Source organism: Anolis carolinensis, chromosome 2 (assembly GCF_035594765.1).
Source record: "Anolis carolinensis isolate JA03-04 chromosome 2, rAnoCar3.1.pri, whole genome shotgun sequence".
Taxonomy (NCBI): Eukaryota; Metazoa; Chordata; class Lepidosauria; order Squamata; family Dactyloidae; genus Anolis; species Anolis carolinensis.
In genome coordinates this window covers 277,962,758-277,989,518 of record NC_085842.1, presented here as the reverse complement: position 1 = coordinate 277,989,518, position 26,761 = coordinate 277,962,758, and the positions used below count along the sequence as shown (strand labels likewise).

Genomic DNA, 26,761 nt, shown 5'->3' with positions numbered 1-26,761 from the left:
CGCGCCTTGAGAGCGGCACCGGAGGAAAGGAAAGCAAGCCCGGAGCCTCCGGAAGGGACCCGGACACAACGGCGAGGTACGGAGGCGAGAGCAGCGGCGGCGGCAGGAAGAGCAGCGTTTCCATCCGGAGCGAGGGCCGAGCCCGGCTTCCATCCGGAGAGAGGGCCGGCCGGACTCTGCAGAGCTAGCCAGCCTCCGGAGGCTGTCGGCTGGGGAAGGCTGTGCAGACAGAGAGAGAGGGAGAGCGAGCCCTTCGCAGCCTCCTCCTCCTCCTCTTTTCCCCTTTCCTTCCTTCCTTCCTTCCTTCCCGCTTCCCTTCCCTCCTGACCCTTCCTGGATGCGTCCCCTTCCATCCCGCTGGGCCCTGTCTGCTTGGAAAGAGGCAACTTGAAAGGAGGGAAGGCAGAGAGGGAGGGAAAGAAAGAAAGAAAGAAAGCGAGAGGAGGATTAGGAGGAGGAGGAGGAGGAAGGAAGGAAGAGGAAGCCACTAGCTAACGGAGGGGAGAGGGTTAAATAGATATATAAGGGGGAGAGGGAGGGAAAAAAGAAGACCTTTGGAATTCCATGACTTTTCTGTGATTCTGCCCCCTGCCTCGAAAGCGTCGCCCCCCTTTTTTTTTTTGAAGAAGGAGGGAAGGGAGAAGGGAGGAAGGAAGGAAGGGAGGAAGGAGGGCAGGCGGGGGCAGGGCAGGGCAAAGGAGCAGAAAGAGCGCGGCGGAGGGAGAAGCAGCGAGTAGAAGGAGGAAGGAGCAGGAGCAGCAGCGAGAGGAGCCCCCATCTTGGCCTCTGCCCCCCACCCATCCCTCCACCGAGGCAGGAAAGGGAGCCCTCCTCCTCCAGCCCCCCAAAACCCCTCCCCCACCCGGCCCCCTCCTCTCCCCACCCCCTCTTCCCCGGCAGGAAGGAAGGAAGGAAGGAAGCGAAGAAGGAAGGAAGCGAGGAAGGCAAGCAAACCCCCCGAATCATAATCCCACCCCCACCCGGTCTTGTTTTCCTTGCCTCCTCCCTCCGTGGGCCCGAGATATGGCAATGGTAGTTAGCAGCTGGCGAGATGCGCAGGAGGAGGTGGCCGGGGGCGGCCCGGCGGGAGCGGGGGCCCAGCCCGGGCGGGACCCGCAGCAGCAAGGGGCCTCGGCGGCGCCCCACACGCCCCAGACCCCCAACCAGCCGGGCGCGCCCTCCACGCCGGGAGACAAGGGCCAGCCCCAGCAGGGCTCCGGGCAAGGCCAAGGACAGCAGGGCCAGCAGCAGCAGCACATCGAGTGCGTGGTCTGCGGGGACAAGTCCAGCGGGAAGCACTACGGGCAGTTCACCTGCGAAGGCTGCAAAAGTTTCTTCAAGCGGAGCGTCCGCAGGAACTTAACGTACACTTGCCGCGCCAACCGGAACTGTCCCATCGACCAGCACCACCGCAACCAGTGCCAATACTGCCGCCTCAAGAAGTGCCTCAAAGTGGGCATGAGGCGGGAAGGTGAATATGATTTCTTCCCTATATTCTCTCCTTGCTCCTACGGCTTTGTGGTATGTGTGGTGCGGGAGGGGGAGGGAGGGAGGGAGAGAAGGCAGAGGGGGGAGGGAAGGAAAGAAAGAAGGGGGTGGGGGTCCCCCTCGCCTCGAAACCCCTTCACTCTCCCCACAACACAACTCCCGCTTCCTTCCCTCCTTAGAAAACTCATCCCTCACCATCTCGATCGTACTAGGACTACTGAAGGAAGAATAACTCCTTCACTCTCCCCACAACACAACGCCCGCTTTCCCTCCTTAGAAAACTCACCCTCACCATCTTTGACAGTGGGTTGATATGAGTTTTCCGGGTTGTATGGCCATCTTCCAGAAGCATTCTTTCCTGACGCTTCGCCCACATCTATGGCAGGCACCCTCAGAGGTTATGGGGTTTGTTGGGAAGCTATCTTGTTTCCAATATATTGTTCGTGAAAATGAACAAAATCTGGCTACCAATAATTTTTTTAACCCTCTAAAATCAGGAGAGTAAATAAAGAACATCACTCTCAAAACAGGGGAATTCCAGACATGAAATAATCAGGGCCAACAAAGGATTCCCCCAGACAGAAATCAACCAGGCCTTGAAACTGTAAGGCTTTTTAATGCTAATCAAGGTGATTGATTGCAGCATTTACACTTGCCTCCAACAGACAAGAGTTCTTTCTCCCACCCTATACCTTCCACAGATATATAAACAAACCCCATTTGCCTAGTTTTCAATAGACCTCACAACTCTGAGGATGCCTGACATAGATGTGGGCGAAAGGTTAGGAGAGAATGCTTCTGGAACCATACAGCCCAGTAAAATTCACAGCAACCCAGTGATTCCGGTTATGAAAGCCTGAAAGCCTTCGACAACACATCTTGATAGTGCTGTGAGCTATGACTATTGAAGGAGGAATAATACTCCACTGAACAAGTCATCATAATTCCTCCACTAAACAAAGTCATGGTTCCTCCACTCCCCTTTACACACCTTCCTTCCCTTCTTGGAAAAACCCTTCTCACTATCACCACCCTGATATTGCTATTATTATGATCACCATTGAACAAGTCCTAATTTCTCTACTGAACAAAGTCATGGTCCCTCCACTCTCCCTCACACACCCCTTCATCCACTTTTCCTCTTTAGAAAAATCACCTGATGTTGCTCTCAACTATTACGGTGCCCACTAAAGATGTAATGATTCCTCTCTCACATAGACACCCCTTACCTTGCTCTCTTCTTAGGAAAATCACTCTCACCATCACCATCTTGATGTTGCTGTTAATTATTATGGCGACCACTGAACAAGGATTGCCTCCACTAAATAAGTCATGATTCCTCCACTCAATCACTCTCACACACATCCCTTCACTCCTTAGAAAAGACACCACATTTTGCATGGCTATTAATTATGATTTTTGCCATCATGATTCCTCCACTCACACACACCTTCACCCACTCCCCCCGTTCCTCTGAAAATCACCCCCACCATCACCACTTTTATGTTGCTTGCTATTAATTATTATGACCACCTCTGAACAAGTAATGATTCCTCTAGTAAACAAGCCACGGCTCCTTAAGCCCCGGCTCTGTGTTCTTGACCTAGGTGACTCTCCCTTTTGTTGGCTTGGAAATGAAGTGCAAGGGGGGTTGGTTAGAGAGAGAGAGAGAGAGAGAGAGAGAGAGAGAGAGAGTGAGTTGCCAGCAAATGTTATGAAAAATTACCCAGGCCCTATCAATATTCCGAGGCAGAGCACTGGCTTCCCCCTTCTCTTGTTTTTATTATTATCATTTATTAAAAGAATAGGGAGGGAAGGTGGTGGGAATCACAACACTTCTAGACACACATCTAGCAACCTCTTTCCTTTCCCCCATTCTCCCAAAGCAGCTTTGGAAAATGAAAGGGATATATGTATGTATGCAGAGGGGAGGGCATAAATATTGTAGGGTGAGTGCAACTTCTGCTGCTTGTATGGCTGCTTTCTTGCACCCCCTCCATCTGCTAGCCTCCCCCCTTCTTTCCCTCAAGATCCAGCGGCCTTGTTTTGACTCCCTCGTGCTTTCAAAGGAAAGTTTGTGAACGAGGAGTGCTTTTCTAGTCCTGCCATTTTCCACCAACCACCGCCACCTTTCGCATGCTCATGCTGCTCGTTTTCTTTTGCCATCGCCTCTTTAAATGCCCCATCCCAATTGCAAACAACACCACAGCTCCTTATTATTATTATTATTATTATTATTATTATTATTATTATTATTATTATTATTATTATTTAGCACATACTTTGCTTCTGGAACGTGAAAACAAAGCGAACACTTCTTCCAATGTTAGAAAGCCTCTTTTCCCCATTCTTCCCATAATAAGGGTTTTTATTGGTCGATATATATATATATTTGTAATGTTTTTATTTTATTATTGTTTTCCTTGTGGTGAGATTGTGCTGCCATGTTGTGTGTATGTATGTGTGGCTGTATGGTGTCCTTCATCCACTTCCTCCTTCAATCTATTTGGCTGATGGATGGTGAACATTCATGGATAAAGATACCTAAGAGGCAAATGATCCAAATCATGTTGTGCAGTGGAGAGGAACTGGGACCTTTCGAAATACCCTCCTTATCCCTGTTGCCACTAGGAAAATAAAAATGTCTGTGTGGGATTTTTTTAAAAATTCCCATTGACTACTTTATTTTTAGAATTGGTGGCGGGATGGGGGTTTTGGAGGGAAACATCGATAGAGACAAAAACAAATGCAGAAAGGTGGGAAAGATGAGATGTTATTGTCACCGTCTTTGAACTGTTTGTTCATTTAATCGAAGCACCTCGGTGTCAGGTCAGAAAGTATTACTTTGCAAGGAGAGGGGAGAAAAGAGGGACTGATTCTGACAGGTCGATGGGAATATTAGAACACCCCCCTCCCTTAGCAACAGGAAACATTGTAGGGAATAGCTTTTCCTATGAAATAGGGGGTATTAATTTTTCCAGGCGTTGGAAACACTCTCAGTGGTCACCCTCACGCATTAAGTTGCCTTTGTTTACATGCCATGAGCTTGAACCACTGGCGCTGAATAAGTTAAAATAAGAGAAAGACTTTGCCCAGTTTTGGGAACTCCAAGCACGCTTCGGTTTGGGGTCGGGGTGGTTAATGAATCCGCACATAAATCCCCACACCCTGTGTGTGTTGTGCAGTTGCAAACCTGTGCTTCGACTGGCCCAGGCAGTGGGTTGTTGTTGTTTTTCTCCCTCTCCTCCCTTTGCATCTGCAACTGCATAGGGGAAGATTATCCTTCGCTCCTTGCCACTCACGTTTTGCCTTTTTGGAAACCCAGAAGTTTATTTTATTTTTTAAAGGAAAAAAAACCCTAACCCTTTAAGAACAAATGCGGTTCTCGAGTGCCTCCTGCCCTTCCCAGGCAGGACAACTCCATTGAAAAATTGCAGCGCCATGCCTGTATAGACAGAAGGGTGGCTGGACTGGGACCTGGCTGTTTCGGCAGCGAGAGCAGGCGAGGAGCAAGAAGGAAGGAAGAAAGGAAGGAAGGAAGGCAGCCCCCCCCCCCCTGCACCGCACCCCTCCCTCCCCAAATAACGCCTGCAAGCCTTTTGGCCAGAGAGACTCCGGCTGGTAAATAAGAGCCGCCGATCTCCGGAGGAAAGGGGCCTCTCGGAAATTGCCACAACTTGGAGGCTGGAGGCTATGGCCATGGATTTCTGGCTCTCTGGAAAGCAGCTTGGAGGTGGGGGCTCTGTTTTGGATTTTTGGCCTTGCTTTATTATTATTATTATTATTATTATTATTATTATTATTATTATTATGGAAGGGAGGGCAGTCTTGCAAGAGGGTCTTCGTGTCTCCACTTGCACAGCAATGCCATGGGAAGGGAGAAGCTTATATTATTATTATCATTATCATTATTATTATTATTATTATTTTCAAAAGATAAGGAAGGGCAGCCATGTCCGCACTGGCACAGCAATGCCATGGGAAGGGAGAAGATTATTATTATTATTATTATTATTAAGCTTTCAAGAGGGTCTCCCTGTCTCCACTTCAGCAACAATGCTATGGGAAGGGGGAAGCTTTTTATTATTATTATTATTATTATTATTATTATTATTATTATTATTGAAGGAAATGCAGTCTTCAGGAGGATCTCCGCGTCTCCACTTGCACAGCAATGCCAAGGGAAAGGAGAAACTTTTATTATTATTATTATTATTATTATTATTATTATTATTATTATTATTAAGTAGTCTTCAAAAGGGTCACCTCGTCTTCACTTGCACACCAATGCTATGGTAAAGAGGAAGCTATTATTATTATTATTATTATTATTATTATTATTATTATTATTATTTTATTTTCAAAGAAGGGAGGGTCTCCGCGTCTCCATTTGCACAACCATACTAACGGGAAGGGAGAAGCTTGTATTATTATTATTATTATTATTATCAGAGAAGGAAGGCAGCCTTGTAAGAGGGTCTCGGTGTCCCCACTCGCACAACCATATCATGGGAATGGAGGATATTATTATTATTATTATTATTATTATTATTATTATTATTATTATTATTATTATTAGGAAGGGATAACTACAGGAATGTCTCCGTATCCTTAAGGAAGGTCTGCGTGTCTCCACTTGCACAACCATGCCAATGGGAAGGGAGAAGCTTATATTATTATTATTATTATTATTATTATTATTATTATTATTATTATTATTATTATTATTGGGTAGCCTTCAAGAGGGTCTCCCTGTCTTCATTTGCACAACAATGGTGTGGGAAGGGGGAAGCTTGTGTTTATTATTATTATTACTATTATTATTATATTCAGAGAAGGAAGGGTAGCCTTCATGAGGGTCCTTGTGTCTCCACTTGCACAACCATGCCAATGGAAAGAGGGGAACTTATGTTATTATTAGTAGTAGTGGTCTTGGTATTCTCAGAGAAGGAAGGCAGCCTTGCGAGAGGGTCTCCGTGTCCTTAAATGCACAGCCATGCCATGGGAAGGGGGCAGCTTGTATTATTATTGTTATCATTATCAAAAGAGAAGGAAGGGCAGCCTTGCCAGAGGGCCTGGTGTCCCCCTTGCACAGCGATGCCACGGGAAGGGGGGAGCTTGCACTCTTCTTCTTATTATTATTATCCTCAGAGAGGGGAAGGCAGCCGGGTTAGGCACTCGCACAGCCCTGCCCGGGGGATGGATGGGGAACGGGCCCGCTTGCCTTGCGCGAGAGCCGGGCTGCGTGCGTGTGTCTGTGTCGGTGTGCCTGCCTGCCTGCCTGCCCGCGCGTGTCTCCTCCCGCGTGGAGCGGGCTCCTTCGGGCGCTGGGTTTGGCGCCGGCGGCTAGATGCACATTTCCTCTCCTGTTCTCTCTCTCTCCCTCTTCCCGTCAGCGGTTCAGCGAGGCAGGATGCCTCCGAGCCAGCCGAACCCGGGCCAGTACGCGCTGACCAACGGCGACCCGCTGAATGGGCACTGCTACCTGTCGGGCTACATCTCGCTGCTGCTGCGGGCCGAGCCCTACCCGACGTCGCGCTACGGGAGCCAGTGCATGCAGCCCAACAACATCATGGGCATCGAGAACATCTGCGAGCTGGCGGCGCGGCTGCTCTTCAGCGCCGTCGAGTGGGCGCGCAACATCCCCTTCTTCCCGGACCTGCAGATCACCGACCAGGTGGCCCTGCTGCGCCTCACCTGGAGCGAGCTCTTCGTGCTCAACGCCGCCCAGTGCTCCATGCCGCTGCACGTGGCCCCGCTCCTGGCCGCCGCCGGCCTCCACGCCTCGCCCATGTCCGCCGACCGCGTGGTGGCCTTCATGGACCACATCCGCATCTTCCAGGAGCAGGTGGAGAAGCTCAAGGCGCTGCACGTCGACTCCGCCGAGTACAGCTGCCTCAAAGCCATCGTCCTCTTCACCTCAGGTCAGTCCAGGGACATGGGGGCGGGGGGGGGGAGAGAGAGGGGACGATGCGAGGCTGCAACAACCTCTCCCCGGGCATCCTTACTTCTCCCCAGGAGGTCTACTTTGTCCCCATCTAGTGCAGGCCAAACTCCCACAAAAGTGGCACCAAAGAAAGCCCTCCTCAGGCTTGGTTTGTGTCATTGCCACCCGGGCCTCAAACTGATCCCAGGCCAAACCACTTCGGAAAGTGCATTCAATGGGCAGTGTAGATGGGGCCTCGGAAACCATGCAGCCACTCCTCGAGAATTCCTTGTAGGATCTTGTTGGCGAATCTGAGCTGTTAGATTCAAAATAACACTCAGTTGGGATAATTCCGCCATAAATACAGCAGAGTACCAGAAGTGAACTTCATAACCAGCAGAAACTTATGTGAGGTGAGCTAGGATATGCTTCCATTCCTCAGAATGTTTTAGGATTGCAGAGTCTGAACTTTAGGTTCAAAAAATATTTATTGAAGGAAAAAATACATTCTTGATAGAAAAGATCTTGGAACTATCTAAGCCTCATCTTCTAAAGAAGTAAAAAAAAAGTTCATGCAGCTACATTTTGCCTAGAGAGAGGTAAAATGTGCATCCTCACAGGTAGATAGAAAACAGAAGACAATGGGGAAGGGCAGCATGGCCTTCTAAAAGCAATAAAACTTTTAACAGGAAATTGCCTCATATAATTCTATTGCTACATCATCAAAGGGGGGGAGACAGTGGCTAGCAGAAGGAGGAAAGGCAAACCCCTTTTTGGGAAAACATGCATAGGAATGTGGGGAAAGGAATCCCACAGCTTGACCCTATCTCTAGCCTAGCTACTCATTGATGACTGGAAACTTGATGACACAAGAGACTTGTGCAATTCAGGGATGAAACCCAATAGATCTTTCAGGGAGAACCACTGCCTCGTAGTCACACTCTCACTTGGTCCTTTGGAGAAGAAAGACCCCATGTCCCTCCTCTTTCCATTTCGGGCCCCTTGACTCAGAAACCAGGCTCTTCCTCCATCTCCCTTCCTCGCGGTCCTCCAAGTGGTGCACCTTCTCCTCCTCCTCGGCGTCTTCCTCCAGATGCAGCCTCAGGGAGGGAGATCCTTTCTCTCCCGGGAGAGAGAATTCCTTCTGGGACCTTCCAGGAGGGCCCACTTCCTCCCAGTCGCACTCACACGTAGTCTTTCCCCGCAGGAAGGCCCTGGGCGGGGGGGGGGGGGGGGGAGAAAGAGAGAGAGAGAGAGAGAGAGAGAGAGAGAGAAAACACTCAAACCCTTGCCTTGCCTTTCTGGCGGATGTAGCTGGCGTCGCTTCCTGTAGGCCTCGGGTGAAATTGGCACCCCTTCCAGGGACACCTTGTAGTCAGAGATGGTGGCCTTTGGCTCCGCATTGTTTGGGCTCCAGCTCCTGGCTCCTCTCTCTGTGTTTTGATTGGGAAATCTCCCTTCCTTGCACACCTTTTGCTGGTTGCCGGTTGCGTTTGTGTCGGAGAGAGAAGAAAGGAGGTTTAAGGCTTGGCTGGAAGGGCTTTCCTACAGATCTTGTTCAAATAAGGCAGGCAGGCGCACAAATAAATCATAAATAATCCCGCTTTTATTGCTGCCTGATTTCTCCCCCTCCCTTATCGGAAACCATTAATATTTGCAGTTGCTGCGGTTAGGGAGGCTCATTAAAATTGATTCGAGTGCCAAAAATAGGACTCCTTCCTCCTTATTAAAAGGGGGAGAGGAAGAGAGAGGAGAGGGCGAGAACAACCAACCTGAAGACGCTGTTTCATCCCCTTTTTTCCTATCTTTCTATCTATCTATCTATCTTTTAAACAAACAAACAAAACAAGGCAAAGGCAGGCAAATCCTGGGAAATGTAACAGATTGCCTGCAAAATATCAAATTAAAGGTAGGCGGGGGTAACGGGCATGTTAGCAATTTTGCTTATGATAGATGGTTCAAATTAACTTTGCAGGCGGGTGCATTAGCGTCGCCTTTGAAGCGCTCCGGCTGGAGCCCAGAAGCGCACAAAGCGCCCTTTATTTGGTGTTTTTGAAAGGGTGGGGGGCACCTAGAAGCATCAAAGGGACCAGAAGCAAAGATAAGGAGGTTCCGAGGTGGCCTTTGCCACAGTGGACGGGTGTGGATGTGTGGCTTTAACACCTTTCCAGAAAAACAAAACACCTCCCCGCTTTGTTTTTGCAAAAGGCAGGCCCCTTTCCTTCAGGGCTCCAAACGTAGGCAAAAAATATATATATGTGGGCCCAGGAGACACACAAAGCTTTGGGGGAAACAGCCCACCCGCCCCACGCGCTTTGCTTGAGGCTTTGCTTGGGAGGAAGGCGAATCCTTCCACGTTTCTCGCCTGAAGAATAGGATTTACACTGCAGCCCAGCAGCCAATGTAATATTAATCTCGACTTGAACACGGGCTAATGTGTTGTTTCTGGCGGGGAAGGAAGTCTCCCTGCGAGGCCTGGATCTGGGGAAACTGGGGGAGCTGGGGAAGCGTGGAGGGAGACTGCCCCCCGGTTCCTCTGGCTGCAAATGCAGGCCCAGCCAGGGAAGGAAAAGGGGGGCACGGTCCCTTTCTTTGCAGAGGATCAAGGGCAGAGCTTAAAACAAATGGGGAGATTTGTGGAACAGCCACCGGGATGCGTTTCATCTTCCTTTCGCTCCTTTGGCTTCTTCCCTCGTCCATCTCCTCCCCCCTTCATCTCCACCACAGACAGAAAAGAGACTCTGGTGGCATTTTTCAGGGTGATTGAACTGGGAAGGTCCCCCTGCTTTCTCTTCCACCCTGTATTCATTTGTGGGGGAGAAAGAAGAACGGGAGTCAGAGCTAAACTGGCCAAAGGGCGAGGGTAGCTGGGCCCAGCTTTGTTTTTTCCAGAAATTGCGGCTTTCGGAGGCCAAAGTCTTCTAGAAAGCCGCCCAAAAGCCCTGCAAAAAGGCCTGGCCTCCATAACACCCACTCCAAAAAAAGGAGACAGGTTTCTCCCTCTTTTCCTAAATCCGAGCTCAGGGATTGGATCAACCAACCTTCCCTATCTCAAGATAGATAGATATTATTTACACCATGGACTTTCCTGACACTTAAAAAAACAGAAATTCACCATCAACAACATGGGAGTGAGAAAGAAATAATATTTTCCATTGTGTTGTCGAAGGCTTTCATGGCCGGATTCTCTGGGTTGTTGTGAGTTTTCGTCCACATTTATGGCAGGCATCCTCAGAAGTTGTGAGGTATATTGGAAACTAAGCAAGTGGGGTTTATTTATCTGTGGAAGGCCCAGGGTGGGAGAAAAAAAAGAACTCTTGACTGTTGGAGGCAAGTGTGAATGCTGCAATTAGTCACATTGATTGGCATTGAAAGGCCTTGCAGCTTCAAGGCCTGGCTGAATCCTGCCTGGGGGAATCCTTTGTTGGGAGGTGTTAGATGGCCCGGAAGATAATGCTCTGGAACATGGCCATACAGCAACCCAATATTTTCCATTATTTAGGAAGGGAGAGGAAAGGAGTCCTAGCCGAAAAAACAGGATGATAGGCCTTTGCCTTTCTCTCTCAGCATCTCTCTGCCTTTCGTATCTGCAACCATTTCCATTTGGGCCTAGTCTTGTTTTGAGTGCTAACCAGAAGTTAATTTATGGTGATTCTTTCACCAAGTCACCCAACTTTTTGAAGCAAACTCTGGTGGATGGAGATGATCCCCGAGGCAGGCCCGGCCCATAACCTGAAGGGAGAGTTGTTTCCCTATCAGTGTCCTTTAAGAGGAGAGATAAAGGCTTAAGCAGGCTCGGAAGTTGCTCTGGCATATCATCTCCCCACATTTCATCCCCGCTTTAAACTCAGGATATTATTTTTCATCATCCACACCAGCCGAGAGTCGGTCTCAGGAGCCAACAGGGCCTTGAAAGGAGTCCTGGCTTATTGGCTCCTCACAAGGATATGCAAACACAATTTTTAAATAAAAAGAATGCTTTTCTAATTTCTGCCCCCTCCCTGTGCTTCCCCAACTTTGATATATTAAAATTTCCAGAGGAAGGATCAAGTGAGATAAGATCAGCTCCATCAATCTCTCTTCCGGGCCTTACGAACTTTGATTTCTCGTTATATGCGCGCTGATTACATCTATATTTTCTGAGCACTAAACTCTCCTGGATGCGTTACATGAAATATACTCCCTGTAGTACAAAAAAAGCCCAGGTCGGCTTCTGTTCAACAGTAATGATTATTTATTTACATCATTCCTTTTGCCATAGACAGGAGGAAGAGAAATGGAGAAATAATGACTGCAGGGAGAAAATATGGCCAATCTTAAAAAGTGGGACACGCACAATTTCCACCTAATTCCCCCACACGCAGAGGCACACAAGCACACTTCCCAGCCTCAAACCTCCCCCCCCCCCCCGCAACATCTTCGCCTAGATGCAAATTAACAGAAGGTTGGGTAGAAGTTGCTTTCTTCCTTGAGTCTATTCCTTCACTCAGCTAATCGTTCAGATAGCACAGATTGTTTAATTAATTTTCAGATCTTCCTGTTAGGAAAAACGTGTTGAAAGCATCCCCTTCCCCTCATTCAATTCGAGGATTAAACACCTCGGATTTTGGGTGGCTGTGGGTTTTCCGGGCTGTATGGCCATGTTCCAGAAGCATTCCCTCCTGACCTTTCGCCCACATCTATGGCAGGCATCCTTAGATGTTGTGAGGTCTGATTTTGTTTGGATGGAAGCATGCTTGAAGTGAGAGGGGTTTCCTAGTTTCAGAGAGGCCCCATAAAACCTGAATTTTGTGTACCTGGACTGAAGTGAGGGGGGGGGGGGCTTGTTAAAGATATGTGTTGAATCAAGTTGGATCTACACTGCCAGACAATGCAATTCTACACTGTATTTCAAATTGCATCTTTTGGCTGTGTAGATCCTGCCTGAGAGATGACACGGAGGATTTCGTAGTTTTAAATTGTTTATATTTATATTTTAATGCATTTGAATTGTGTGATATTTTTGTTAGCCGGCTTGAGACCCTATATTGGGAGAAAAGCAGGATAGCAATGATAATAATAACAATAGTAGTAGTAGTAATCATGGTTCACATGAGTTTAAATAGAGGCCACCTAGGCAATCATAGCTTGCATTACACATCAACACTGTAAAATGAATGCAGTTTACTATCACTTTGACTGCCATGGCTCAATGCTATTACTATCTAGGAGCTGTAGTTTTACAAGGTCTGCATGGATTTCTCTATCAAATAGTACTGATGTCTCACCACATTACAATTCCCATGGCAATCAAAGTGAAGGATAGATCCCTTGGAGCCCTCTCCCTGCAAAATATCCCCGGAGGAGGCAGAGAGGCCTTCTCTTCACCCGGCTTGGCCCTGGAGTGACCTGAAAAGCCCTTTCCAATGGGCTGAAATCAAGCTTGGTGGCAAAGAGGGCTGTGAGGATTGGAGGAGACTCTCCTTCTCCTCTGGCGAGGGTTTCTCCAAGTGTTGGGTGGTCTTCTGCAGTTATGGGGCAGGTGTATGGCAACCTGTTTCCTCCCTTCCTCCCTTCCTTCGCCCAGACATGACCCCCCCCCCCCCCCACACACACACACACACCACTCCGCCGCCTTCAGAGGTTGCCCATGATCCCGGCGTTTAAGGCCAAAGTCTGGATTAGCCCAACAGTCGGCTGCGGGTAATTGTAGATCTAAGCACTGCTTAGTCCATGGCCGGGGTCACGGGGGTCTCTCCCTCCCAAGCGCCTGAATTATGGCTTAGTCGGGGTCTCTGGGCGCCGAGGTCAGGAGAAGAAGCAGCGGCCTGGACAGGAAAGAAAGGGGCCTCGCCATTGAGGGAACCCAAAGCTCCTCAGCCTCCCAACATTTTGTTTTATTTGTCTCTCTGGCTGCACTGTATGATATGGTCAGTGTACACCCAAACCATGCAGTTTGAACTGCCTTGCATCATATGGATCTACACTAGGCATGGGGAAACTTGAGCCCTCCCTCCAGGTGTTTTGGACTTCAACTCCCACCATTCCTAACAGCCTCAGGCCCTTTCCTTTTCCCCCTCAGCCGCTTAAGCTGAAGGGGCCCGAGGCTGTTAGGAATGGTGGGAGTTGAAGTCCAAAACACTTGGAGGGCCCAAGTTTCCCCATGCCTGGTCTATTCAATTCAAACTGCCTTGTTTCTCAGCGTAGATCCAACCCTGCCTATTTCCAAAGCGAACAGGCAGATAGAAGATGCTCCCACGCCTCTGCCTAGACATCTTTCACCCGCTTTTGAATCCTTTGACACCCGCGTCCTTTCGGGGCCCATTTACCCCGCCATTAATGCAGATCCCGCTCCAGATATTAGCCGAGGCTGCCTTTGATCTGCTCCAACGCCGCCTGCTCGGCTTGTGATCCGGGTGTTTGGAGATATTTATTATTAATAGCAGAATACAGGCCACGGGTTGGGAAAGCGGAGGGAAGGGAAGGAAAGGAGGGGGGATTTTTATTCTCTTTCCTCTCCCTGGTTAGATGTGGGGTTCCCTCTTCTCTTGATGGGGCTGTATTTGGATTTTGATTGGATTCATTCCAGGGATGGAGGAAGGGAGGGAGGAGAATCCCTGGGTTAAAGGATAAAGACACAACATGCAATGTGGCGCTTCCACACACACTGAGATAGAGTCGGGGTCTCTCAGATAGAGGGGACTCCTGGCTTAGATAGAGGGGACCCCTGGCTCCTTCTTTGCCAAAGCAAGGCAGCCCTGGCCCTAAAGCCACCCCAGAAAGAGGAGGAGGAGGAGGCGGCGGAGGCGCAGCTTTGTGCGTGCGAGCGGCCGAGCGAGAGCAGCTGCAGACGCCGGCTTAGCCCAGGCTTTGGGGCTGGTGGAGGGGAAGGGAGGGGGGGCAGAAAGGGAGGGAGGGAAGCGGAGAGCACTGAGCCATCTTCCTGGCCATGATTATACAGCTTACAGAGATGTGACCCATTTTCAATTACTCGATCGCCGAGATCTCCCCGAGACAAAGCAGGGCCTTCCCTCCCTCCCTCCCTCTCTCCCTCCCTGACTCTCTCTCTCTCTCCCTCTCTCAGCGTCTCTCTCTTTCTCTGTTATTCTCTCTCTCTCTCCCTCTCGGAAATGGAACCGGGAGACGTTCGTGCGAGCGAGCGGCTCCAAATCCCCGCCTGGCTCGGAGCTGCTTTTCTGCACACGAGGCGAGGCGAGGCGCGCGCGTGGGGCCGAGGCTTGGCCCCATTCCTCCCTCCCTCGATCCTTTCCACCCCGAAGCCCTTTCTTTCCCCCTTGGAGCGGACGTGGGGTCGAGGGGGCAGGGAAGGGAAAGGGGAGAGGACGGGAAGAGCCATGTGGACATGGTGTGTGTTGGACTGGGGCGAAGCAGAAGCCCCCACAGGCTGGCTTGTGGTGGTGTTTGTTTGCATGCCCAGAAAAGGGATAACAATAGGATGCTGCTCTAGGCTATAACTGGGAGGAAGATGAGGGTATCCAAGGGTGTCCCCTTCCTGAGGTTTGGCTGGAAAGGGAAGGAGGGAGGACATGGTGTATGGACGACTGAGGCGAAGCAGAAGCTCCCACGGGAAGCCTTGAGGTGGTGTTTGTTTGCATGCCCAGAAAAGGGATAACAATAGGGTGCTGCTCTAGGATACAACTGAGGGGAAGAGGAGGGTGTCCAAGGATGTCCCCTTCCTGAGGTTTGGATGTAGGTTTGTATGGGGAGAGGACAGGAATAAGGGGAGGCATGGTGTGTGTTGGACTGGGGCGAAGCAGAAGCCCCATGGCTGGTTCTGAGTCGGTGCTTGAGGTGGTGTTCGTTTGCATGCCCAGAAAAGAATAACAATTGGGTGCTGCTCTAGGATGCAACTGAGGAGAAGAGGAGGGTGTCCCCTTCCTGAGGTGTGTGTTGGATTGGGGAGAAGCAGAAACCCCCACAGCTGTCTCTGAGTCGTGCTTGAGGTGGTTGGTGTTTGTTTGTATGCCCAGAAAAGGATAACAATAGGATACTGCTCTGGGGGGAAGAGGAGGGTGTCGAAGGGTATCCCCTTCCTGAGGTTTGGCTGGGAAAGATGGCTCCCTGGTCCCTCTCCCGACTGCCTGCCTTTTCCGCGTCTTCCATTATTTATATTTGCGAGGCGAAGGGAGAGGGAGAGAGAGAGCGACACAAAGAGAGCGCGAACGCGCGGGTGGAGGGGGCGCCTGGGGTCGCGGCGAAGGCTGCTGCTGCTCCTGCTGCCTGATGGCTGTGGATGGTGTTGGAGGGAGAGGCGGGGGATGCTCCTCCTTGGCGTGGCCCCCACTCGCTAACCGTGTCGCCCCCCCTCCCCCTTTCTTCTCCCCGCTTCCTGATCCGGGTTCCAGACGCGTGTGGCCTGTCGGACGCGGCGCACATCGAGAGCCTGCAGGAGAAGTCCCAGTGCGCGCTGGAGGAGTACGTGCGGAGCCAGTACCCGAACCAGCCCAGCCGCTTCGGGAAGCTGCTCCTGCGGCTGCCTTCGCTGCGCACCGTCTCCTCCTCGGTCATCGAGCAGCTCTTCTTCGTCCGCTTGGTAGGTAAAACCCCCATCGAGACGCTCATCCGAGACATGCTGCTCTCCGGCAGCAGCTTCAACTGGCCTTACATGTCCATCCAGTGCTCCTAGAGCGCCCGCCTCGTGGCCTCCCGGCGCCTAGAAGCCCCCCAGAGAGAAAGAAAGAAAGAAAGAAAGAAAGAAAGAAAGAAAGAAAGAAAGAAAGAAAGAAAGAAAGAAAGAGAAGGAAAGAAAGAGAAGGAAGAGAAGGCAGTTCCTCCAGCCACGGTTCAAGCAGGAGCAGCCCAAACCGCCTTTGGGGAGGGGGGGTGGAGGCACACAGGCGAGCGGGAGGGGCCCTGAAGGGCAAGGACTCGCCTCAGAGCCTTCCTTCGACCTCTTCCTTTGGGCGACGGAGCCACGGACAGACAGCTCTTGCTTGTGGAAGGAAGGCAACCAACCAGGACCGCTGGGACTGGGGAGCAAACTTTGAATGCTTCGGGACAAACAATAAGAGAGGAAAGGACGGAAGGGATTTGCCTCTCCTTCTGCCCCCTCTCCCCAGCTCGCACCGGAAGGGATTTGCCTCTCCTTCTGCCCCCTCTCCCCAGCTCGCACCGTGTGCCCCTCTCCTCTTCTTCCTCCTCCTCTTCTACTTCCTGCCCCCCCAAAAAAGAAGACACCTAGAATGGATTTTCTTGGATTTATGACGGACTGAGGTGGAGAAGCGTCTCTGTACAGCCAACCCAAGCAACCCCACAGTTTTAAAACAGGAGAAACAAACGAGAAGAGTAGAAATGTCAGCAAGTGGAGCCGACATGACTCTGAGGGGCGGGCCAAGGGAGAGGGACCCACAGGCACGCACTGACCACGAACATTGTTCTTCTTCATTTTGTAAAATATTAGTCTTTATTTTCACTTTTTTTGTAAAAATTTAAAACATCGTATGCGCATAAAAGAGAGGAAAAAAGGAGAGAGAGAAAGGAGGGGGAGGGTAAAGGAAAAGACAAAAAAACCACAAGAAAACACAACCAGAAAATTGGGGGGAAATAACATTTTCCAAAATAATTATTAAAAAAAACAAGGAATTGTTCTGTGTGTATGTATCTATATCTGTTTTGTATTATTTTTTTCTGGTTCCAAACCAGGCTTCCTGTGATTCTATACTAATCATTTTTGATATAACCCTTTGCTTCTTATAATGAGTGCGATATATGTTGTCGAAGCTGTTCTTCAAGAATTAAAATTGAAGTGAGAATTTAAACAAAAAATAATAAAAGCATTGAGCAACAACAACAAAAGAAACACAAAACAGCAACACAACAAAAACAACCCAATCCCAGGCCAGGCCATGTGTTCTTGTTCCTTGAGGCAGACCTACATCTTAGGTTTGCAAAGGCGAGGAGGGGAGAGTTAAACTCCAAACCCATACCAAGTTTGTGTAGTTCCTGCCAGAGTTTCAACAAATACATTGACTAGGTTGTTGGCAGGGGTTGGGCAAATCTAGCTTAGCATTTCCAAGGTATCTGGTCTCTGTGAGTTTGGTGAGCCTGACAAAACCAGAAAGAAATCTCAGTCTGTGGGTCATTTTTTTCCAATGATATTTTTTTCCAGGCATAACCTGGAAAACAAATGTCTTTGGTGGAATTATCACTAGTTTAGCTCCTCCTTATTGTTTCTTTTCTTTTCAGATGAGATGTATCTATTTTGCTTTCCCTTCCATAGACACACAAAGGCCTGGTCGCCTGATAGAAGCCACAATATCAATCATGAAAACATGCAACCCTGGTTTATCTCTTGCGATGGTCCATGATTTGAGATTTGGGTTCTAACTGGGCCAGTTGTGTGGCTTCCTTGTAGATGGCAAGAGTCAGGGAATATCCTCTCAGGGTAAATGCTCTTGACATGCTGTCCCTAGGAGACAGTGAGGGCTGAATGTGTAGTACAGGTAGTTGTAAATACGGGCAGCCAGTTGGGGAACGAGAATGAGACATGGGGAAGGAGAAATCATTGAATCATAGATCCAGAAGAGACCACAAGGGCCACCTACTGCAAGAAAGAAAGACTGAGACTCACTTGGATTATGTGTACCCATCCAAAGACACTGGTGTGTAGTCTCTCTCTTGAATTCTCATATTGTATTTTCCCCTTCAAAACCCATCTCCCCCCAATTCCCTCCCTACCCAGAGAGGAGCCCCTTTTGAAGGCAAAGAGACTTCCCCACTCCTTGGAGCCGGTCGCTCCAGATCTCTGCAACAGCTTTCACCACGTTAATATTTTATAGGATCTGAGACGGAGCTGTAAGAACACACACTGCCAAGGGAGCCCTTCCTTAACGTATTAATAAAGCCTGGATCTTTAAAAATAACATCCGTGTCCCCCTCCTAACTCCCTCCTCCTCTTCCTCCAGCTCTCTCCCCCCTCAACTCTCTCTCTAGTAGCCCTCCAAACATTTCCAAGAACCAGGCAGAGATTTCGAGAGGAAGAAGAGGCAGCACTTTCCCAGTTAATTTGGTGTCTGTGCTCTCTAGGGTTTTTCTACCCCTCCCGATCTCCCTCTCTCTGGTTTGCATTAACAAGATCCTTCCATCCAACTCACTTGGGGTGGTTTTTAATATTCTACTTGCAGGAGATGGGAAAAGAGAGATAAATATATTTCCACATAGTGGCCATTCACAGTCAGATAACCTCCGCTGCCAGGTCCAAGACTTTCAAGATGCCCACGTTCAGGAAGGATCTGGTCTTGGGAGAACCACGCCAAGCTACTGCCACTGCCCTTGGTTTCTCTGGTTTGGGCAATGCTGGCCTTTCAGACCAGACAAACCTTGAATAGGCAGTCCCTGTAGTCAATTTCTGAATATCCTTCAGAAATGGACGCCCATCTTCCCCACCCTCCCAAAAAGCATCCTTTCCCCATCAAGGGTAAATCCAGAATTATAATTCCTTCAACGGCAGGTGTCAATAATACAAATTAACACTATTGGAAAAATATAGAATAGAGTCCAGAAAAACTTGTAGGAAAGGAGGCCTAAGGGGATTTTCTTCTGTCATCAAACTTTTCTGATGAGCTCTGCAAAGCTCACCCTTTCTCTCTGCCTCCTGAGTTTGTTTTAAGGAAGAGTGTTGGTGTTGGTTTTGTTTCTTTTTTCAGCTGGTACTTGATCTCAGCCCTTGAGCGCTCAAAAGGGAAAGGAGGGCGTTAGACCCCCTCAGTAAACGTTTGATGACTCAGTCTCTTCTCCTCCTAGCGATTGTTCCAAAAAACCAAGTATTTCTTCCTGATTTTTTCTACCCTTTCCTTTAGCAAGGTCAGCGACCCGCGTGAGAATCCATTGGCCCTCTGTAGGGAAGGAGGGTGCTGGATGGTAAAGTCTTTCGCATAGGATATCAAAAGGTCACTTATTTGATCTCTGATTTTTATAGGGAGTGGTGTTCCTCCTTTTGTTGCAGCCACAGGCCTCTGAGAAATTTGGTCAGGCCTTAATGTCTCACACAACTTTGGAAAAGGCGAAGTCATAGGAAGCAAACAGTTTCTTCTCCTTTTCTTATCCCACAGTGTATAGTTCAACCAACTTTTGGTGCCACCCTTGGGTGAAGTCCTGAGAATTGTGGGAACCCTGAGATATTAGATAAGGAGAGAATATTGCAATATTGTGGCTATTACTGACGCTAATCCGACCTTTCCAATAAGGAAACTTATGTGCAAGTAAATCTCCAGATGAATCACCCAACAGCTAAAGAAATTCAAAGGGACTGATACAAAACTGAGACAAAGCAATTGTAGCTAATGAGACTGTGGACATTTTGTTTGTCGTTAGGTTGTTAATAGATTTATCACAGAGTTTTGTAACAGAATATTGCAGATGGACTTGGCTTGTAGACTTAGTCTCTTTCTCCAAGACAAGGGACTGTGGGCTGCCACTAGACTATGAATACTTTTAATGGAAGTCGTCTTCATCAATACTTTCCATGCAAAGTGTTCAGGACTGGGCTATGAAGTAGTGTTGTGAAGAAAGTCTTAGCGAGTTTGTGACCAAAGGAGTGTCTTTCTTTGGTCCAGAATTAGTTTCAGGCACTGCTCCACGGAGGGACGCGGGGTGTGTGTTTCTGTGAGAGAGAGACTTTGTCGAGTCATGCTTAACATCAGAAAAGGGGCTGTTAATAAATATATTTCATGGGAAAATATTCCGGGGAGAGATCAATATTATAATCCTTTCCTCATCAAGGGTAAATTGAGAATTATAATTCTTTCAACTGCAAGTGTCAATAACACAAATTATGACTATTGAAAAACTTTGAAACTGCAGACTGTTCTCTTTGGTGAAAGGCGAATTTGAGTTTCCTTGACTTCCTTGAAGGAAATAGACCTCCTCGGCGCTTCAATCTAAAGTCCTTTTGGCATAATTTTCTCCTATTAAATAACAAAAAAGATGTTTCATACTGAAGTCAAAGGGTCCCCCCTCCCCTACATTTTTTTTTGGCAGGCAAAACGTTCTTGGTAAGGGGAAGAGCTGTAAGTTTCTTTGAAGTGGTTGGGAAGTGTTGTAGTTTCAAACTGCTTTTGGAAATGTGGAAAAGGACAAACGGGGGAGTTGTAAGGCAGAGCTCCCCAAGGATTAACCCACCCCTTCTCCGCCTCGCAAATCTGGAGGGCCAGGCAGACAGACAGGCAGACAGGCAGGCTGTGACACCAACGCCTTCCAGTAATGAGCAGACCTTTCGGAACGAGCTCTATATTCTGAAGCAAATGATTTCTCTGAAAGGAAAGTCTTGCTGGTCGGTGGCTTGAGACTGAGGTGTTCTTTATCTTTAATATTATTTAATATTATTAAATAAATATCATTTAATAATATTTAATATTATTTAATATTATTTAATATTAAATAATAACATTGAATAATATTAAATAATATTAAATAATATTTAACAATATGGCGAAAAAAGAGCGTTGAGCTTCTCCACGAATCCGCCTTCGCCTTCCTCGGCCCTCCATTCTGCTTTTTGCAGAGGCAGGGAATACACATCTCTTTTTGTTGTTGTTGTTGTTCTTGTTGTTGCTGTTGTTGTTTAAGGGTACTGAAATATATTCTCCTTCCACCTGTGTCATCATCAGTCTTGCTGCCAACAATCTGAATGTAAATGGAAAGAGTTGGGGAGGGAGGAACCCATCCCTTCCCGGTGTTAATGGGAGGCAGTATTTATTGTATACAATAAATTACTAGGTTCCATTATTTATTTATACATATATTTACAATGCACCTTATCGGCAGATAAGTAGATCGATTGTATTCAGCTTTGTAAACCGCTTGGCGATTTTTTTAAAAAGAAAAGAAAAGCAAAAGAAATGAAGAGCGGTATAGAAATGTGTGTGCCTATATGCCCTTGGGTTCCAGTTTTGTGTGTCTAAAAAGGGTTTCCAGGCGAAAGAAAGGACGAGCAGTCGGCCCTTCTCATTTGGGAGGCTTTGCTGGAGGTTTTGGGCTCATTGGGGACCAGGCCCAATGTGGGGCAGAGAGAAGGAGCTGCAGGAGAGGCAGGATCCACCCTTCAAACTCCCGTGGACTGGCCTGGCTCCGGATCGACCCCGTCCCTGGGCTCTCCTCCTCCGACTCGGGCAGCCCCGGAGAGGGATTCAAAAATGAGTTAAAGAGCCATTTGCCTCTGTCGCGTCCTATTCATCCAGCCGCGAGTCGAGAGCCTCGAACATGGACCGATTTGTTTGCTTACACAACCAGCTGGGCGCGATTTCACGTCTGAGATATCTATCTGAAAGCGCACCCCATTTATTATCCTTACTTGTCAGCGAATCCGTTTTCAAAGTTGGGCTGTTGCTTTAAAGGAAAAGGGCGAGGAAAGTCCTTGAAGGCTCCGGGATTAACCTCCCCACACACTCCATTCCCTCCCAAAGAAGAAAGAAGGGGCAGAAAACAGCTGGAGAGGAAGGAAGGAGAAAGGAGGATTTTCCAGGGAAAGAGGCCGAAAGATCTGGGGCTGTTTTCCTTGAGAGACAGTCCAGTTCCCCCCTTTCCTTTTCTCACTTGGGGCCCTTCCATACAGCCATTTCAGGCAGAAAACCCCACAATATCTGCTTTGAACTGGGATATCCGAGTCCACACTATTCCAGATCAAAGCAGAAAATGTGGGATTTTATTCAGTGTGGAAGGGGCCTTGGACGTTTAGTCCTTGATCCGAATCAAGCCGAAGGGTTTGGCTGAAAGTCTTCCACGTCCCTAGCTAAAGTATCTTTACACAAGAGTAAATATCCCTGCCTTCCCTAGCAAGGAAGAGCTTATTTTGGGCTGGATTCCGGGGGCTTCTGCATAAGTGGCATCAAACTGGACTCCCAAGAAGTGGCAGGGACCACCATCCCGGGAATCTAGGGAGATTTGTAGCCCTCGCAGCCTAGAGAGGAGAGAGATCTATGGTGTATCTGGCAAGGTGCGGCCACCTGTTGAAAGAAGGGGCAAAGAGAGAGAGAGAGAGGTGGGAGAGAGGAGGAGATGCCCCCATCCTTCCAGAATAAAGACCTCTCCAACCTGTGGCCTCCCTGTTTGGTTCGATGCCCTTGCAAGTCTACTCTGGGCCATGTTTCTAGACCAGGCGGTGTTCCTGGGTCAGGGAAAGAGCCCCATGCCCCCAAACCAGCCTCTCCCTAAAGCCAACACCACCCAATTCAGCAGTTTCCTCTGCTTCGGTGGGCTGGGCACCTGCAAAGGGACAAAATGCGTTTTACGGGAGGAGAAGAGGAGGAGGAGGAGAAGGTCTCTTCTCTTCTTTTCTCTGCTCTGCTCTCCTCCCCCCACGTGGTTTCCATTAGAAACACAAAGCCGTAACATAGAAAGGCGCAAATCGGTTTATAAATATAATTGCCAGGAAAGAAAGCAATTAACAGCGAGGAGAGTGGGAAATTGGATCTCCTCTCACACACACCCCTCCACCCCCCATTCTGCAAAATAAGGATAATGTAGCCTTTGAAACGAACCCGTGTGTGTGTGTGTGTGTGTGTGTGTGTGTGTGTATCAGGTATATTTGCACCTCCTGGATGGCTGACCCCCCCCCCCCCCCAACCCCGCGGAAACCAAAGAGAGCAGGGTTTTGTTTTGTTTTTGTTGTTTCTTTAACCAAAGGATCAGGAGAAGGAGGCGGCAATGAGAAGTTCTCGAAGGCGAGAGAGGTGCCTCTCTCTCCGCCAGCGAGCCTTGTGTGTGTGTCGATTTAGGAAGACGTTTGCTGTAGAGAACGTTTAAGGCTGATAATATCATTCCTCGTCCAGATAAATAAGGCGCCGGACAAACCTTGAGGTCAGCGATCGATCCCTCTGCTTAGAAAAAGCCTCTGTGTTTTGTGTGCGTTGACAGAGGAAGACCGAAGAGGTTCAGATCTATGGGGGAAATTAGGGGCTGTCACCTCTGCCCGGGTGCCTTGTGAATATACTACTGAACCAGCCGGGACACAGCATATTATTTGAGAAGACAGAAATGCTGGACCACTCTAACAGCCACCATGTCAGGCTACACAGAGAAGCCATCGAAATCCACAAGCATGGGGACAATTTCAACAGAAAGGAAGAAACCATGAAAATGCACAAAATCTGGCTACCAGTATTTTAAAAATTTTTATAAGTAAATCAGTAAATAAAAAGCAACACTAAAAAAGGGGGGAATTCCATACATAAATCAATCGGGGCCAGCTAACACCTCCCAACAAAGGATTCCCCCAGGCAGGAATCAGCCAGGCCTGGAAGCTGCAAGGCTTTTCAGTGCTAATCAAAGTGATTAATTGCAGCATTCACACTTGCCTCCAACAGGCAATAGTTCTTTCTCCCACCCTATAACTTCCACAGATATATAAACTCCACTTGCCTAGTTACCAATATACCTCATAACCTCTAAGGATGTCTGCCATAGATGTGGGCAAAACGTCAGGGGAGAATGCTTCTGGAACATAGCCATACACCCCAGAAAACTCACAGCAACCCAGTGATTCTGGCCATGAAAGTCTTCGTCAACACTTGTGAATCCAGTTTTAAACCACCCCCACAAATAAAAAAGGTGACCTTGCACACATGACAAAACAAAACAAACCGATCCCTATGTCTATGTAGAAGAAAGCACTCTCACACACACTTTATTGAGTGGGATTTGCACCCAAGTAAACGGGGATGGCATTAAAGGCACAACCCAATCCAAGACCTTTTCAAGAGATAGGATAGGAAAAGGAGGATTTAAAAAAGGATTTCTTTCCAAGCGAGGCTGTCTTCCTCTCTTGCAGATCTTGAAGGCCTTGTGTGGCTAACAGAGGGCTTGCCGGGTGGGGATGCTCAAAGCCAAGCCTGGGCTTGAGAGACGTCACTGGAATGATTAGGTGGGGAGACTGGGGGGGGGGGGATGACGTGACTCTGCTGCGAGATGGGCAGTCTCCCCTCCCTCCCCCTCCCCTCCCCCTCCTCCGGGGCTGATTAGCATTCCTGGCCGGCCCCTCGACCTGAGCTGACAACTAACAGAGATATCCAGCTCACCACTAGGCCTCTCCTCCTTTTGTCTTGCGCTGTCGAAGAGAGACACCGGCTTCTCCGGCTGCCTACGCAAAGACAGACCCCCCCCCCCAACCAAAGAGCACCAGCCGCCCCCTCCCCATCCCCCTCCCACCCGCTTTCGGCCGACTTTTATTCCAAGCCGCCGCTGAAGCCGTCCAGATCTGTTCCAAGGGTTAGAAGAGATAGAGGAAAAAGGGATTTTTCTGGCCCCGGCTTTCTTCCTATGGAGTCCATATACTATATATGGTGACCCCGTGAATTTTTGTAAGGGCAAGGAAAACTCTAGACTCTAGAATAAATGCAGTTCGACACCACTTTAATAGCTAGGGAAACATGGGAGTTGTAGTTTTGCAAGGTGAAGCGAAACTACAGCAATGTTTGTTGTTTGTCTGTTGGCATTGAATGTTTGCCATATATGTGTTCATTGTAATCCGCCCTGAGTCCCCTTCGGGGTGAGAAGAGCGGAATATAAATACTGTAAATAAATAATAAATAAATGTGACGCAGAAGCTTAAAAAGCCAGTGGGATTTTGGCCTGCATAAATAGGAGTATAGTGTCTAGACCAGGCATGGGCAAACTTCGGCCCTCCAGGTGTTTTGGACTTCAACTCCCGGGATTCCTAACAGCCTCGGGCCCTTTCCTTTCCCCCCTCAGCCGCTTAAGCTGAGGAATCGCGGGAGTTGAAGTCCAAAACACCTGGAGGACCGAAGTTTGCCCATGCCCGGTCTAGATCCAGGGAAGTCATGCTACCCCTCTATTCTGCCTTGGTCAGACCACACCTGGCATCACACTGTGTCCAATTCTGGGCACCGCAATTGAAGGGAGATGTTGACCAGCTGGAATCTGTCCAGAGGAGGGCGACTCAAATGATCAAGGGCCTGGAAAACAAGTCCTATGAGGAGCGGCTTAAAGAGCTGGGCATTTTTAGCCTGCAGGAGAGAAGGCTGAGAGGAGACATGATGAGGGCCCTGTATAAAGGTGTGAGGGGAAGTCATAGGGAGGAGGGAGCAAGCTTGTTTTCTGCTGCCCTGGAGACTAGGATGTGGAACAACAGCTTCAAACTACAGGAAAGGAGATTCCACCTGAACATTAGGAAGAACTTCCTAACTATGAGAGCTGTTCAGCAGTGGAACTCTCTGCTCTGGAGTGTAGTGGAGGCTCCTTCTTTGGAGGCTTTTAAGCAGAGGCTGGATGGCCATCTGTCTTCTTGGCAGGGGGTTGGACTGGATGGCCCACGAGGCCTCTTCCAGTTCTAAGTTTCTAAGGTCTTTAGCCTTCTTTTCCAAAGCGTGCTGGAGCCTCACCAAGCCACAAGTTCCAGTATTCTCTTGCATTTAGCCATGGCAGCTAAAATCAAGTCAGAACTGCTTCCTAAACGCACCCTCAGGGGTGATTTAGACAATTCCTCCCGCTGAAACAAACCACCTGGTCTTCATTGGCGCTCTCCCATCCAAGTGCTAACCAGGGGCGCCCCTGCTTAGCTTCCCAACTAAACCAGGATCTGGTGTCTCCCCAAAAAGAGGAGACATTTCCCACCAGTCCAAGTGGTTGCTTGGTTTGGCTTGGGGCCTCTTCAGGGTTAATGGTCACCTCAACTACTGCTACTTTGTGTTGTGGAAGGCTTTCATGGCCAGAATCACTGGGTTGCTTTGGGTTTTCAGGGCTGTATGGCCATGTTTCAGAAGCATGTTTTCCTGATGTTTCACCTACATCTATGGCAGGTATCCTCAAAGGTTGTGAGGCCTGTTGGAAACTAGGCAAGTGGGGTTTATATACCTGTGGAGGTCCAGGGTGGGAAAAAGAACTCTTGCCTGTTTGAAGCAGGCGTGAATGTTGCAATTGGCTGCCTTCGATTTTTCTTGGATGCTACCCTGAGATCTTGTCCTATGGGGGGGGGGGGGGATATTCTAATAAATACAAATATCCGACCCTCACTGCGATTAGGAGTTATTGTAAGAAGGGTTTAAAATATCCCTGGATTTCTTTTGGTCCTTTTCTTCCTCTGTTGAGAAATATTTAATTTCCCCATTCAAACACACCTTGGGAAAAGAGGAGAAAAGAGGTGTGTATGTGAAAGGGAGGTGTGAGTTATTTCGGAGGCCTGCCAGACCTGTCCAGTCTTTCCCATTGTGGCTTTAGATCCTGTTTTATAAACTTGCTCGAATGTCACATATATAGAGAGAGAGGTTGTGGAGGAGGTCAGTTTCTTCTCGAAGTAACGCGTCCAAATTGGACAGATGTGTGTCACTCAGTAACTTCTCCCCCACCAGCCCCCCTTCTCCTCTTTTTTTTACCCCCCACCCCCGTCCTCCTTCC

At 48.7% G+C, this 26,761-nt stretch overlaps 1 protein-coding gene across 2 annotated transcripts; it reads left to right on the top strand.

Annotated features, from left to right (window-relative positions):
• Nucleotides 1–1,023: 1,023 nt before the first annotated feature.
• On the top strand, nucleotides 1,024–21,139 carry nr2f1 (nuclear receptor subfamily 2 group F member 1). Of its 2 annotated transcripts, none has more exons than XM_016990943.2 (3): nucleotides 1,024–1,471; nucleotides 6,885–7,412; nucleotides 15,760–21,139. In XM_016990943.2, exons 1-3 carry the CDS (start codon nucleotides 1,024–1,026, stop codon nucleotides 16,038–16,040), a joined length of 1,257 nt encoding a protein of 418 aa, XP_016846432.2. In that variant the 3' UTR covers nucleotides 16,041–21,139. The 2 variants fall into 2 exon arrangements, with proteins under 2 accessions (XP_016846432.2, XP_008101253.1); XM_008103046.3 differs by lacking the exon at nucleotides 1,024–1,471 and adding an exon at nucleotides 1,604–5,221.
• Nucleotides 21,140–26,761: the final 5,622 nt, after the last annotated feature.

Bases quoted from the DNA above. Each gene is read 5' to 3' on its own strand.
- nr2f1 (XM_016990943.2), top strand. From the start codon at position 1,024: ATGGCAATGGTAGTTAGCAGCTGGCGAGATGCGCAGGAGGAGGTGGCC. The intron at 1,472-6,884 runs GTGAATATGATT...TCTTCCCGTCAG, and splicing joins AGTGGGCATGAGGCGGGAAG to CGGTTCAGCGAGGCAGGATG. The intron at 7,413-15,759 runs GTCAGTCCAGGG...TCCGGGTTCCAG, and splicing joins CATCGTCCTCTTCACCTCAG to ACGCGTGTGGCCTGTCGGAC.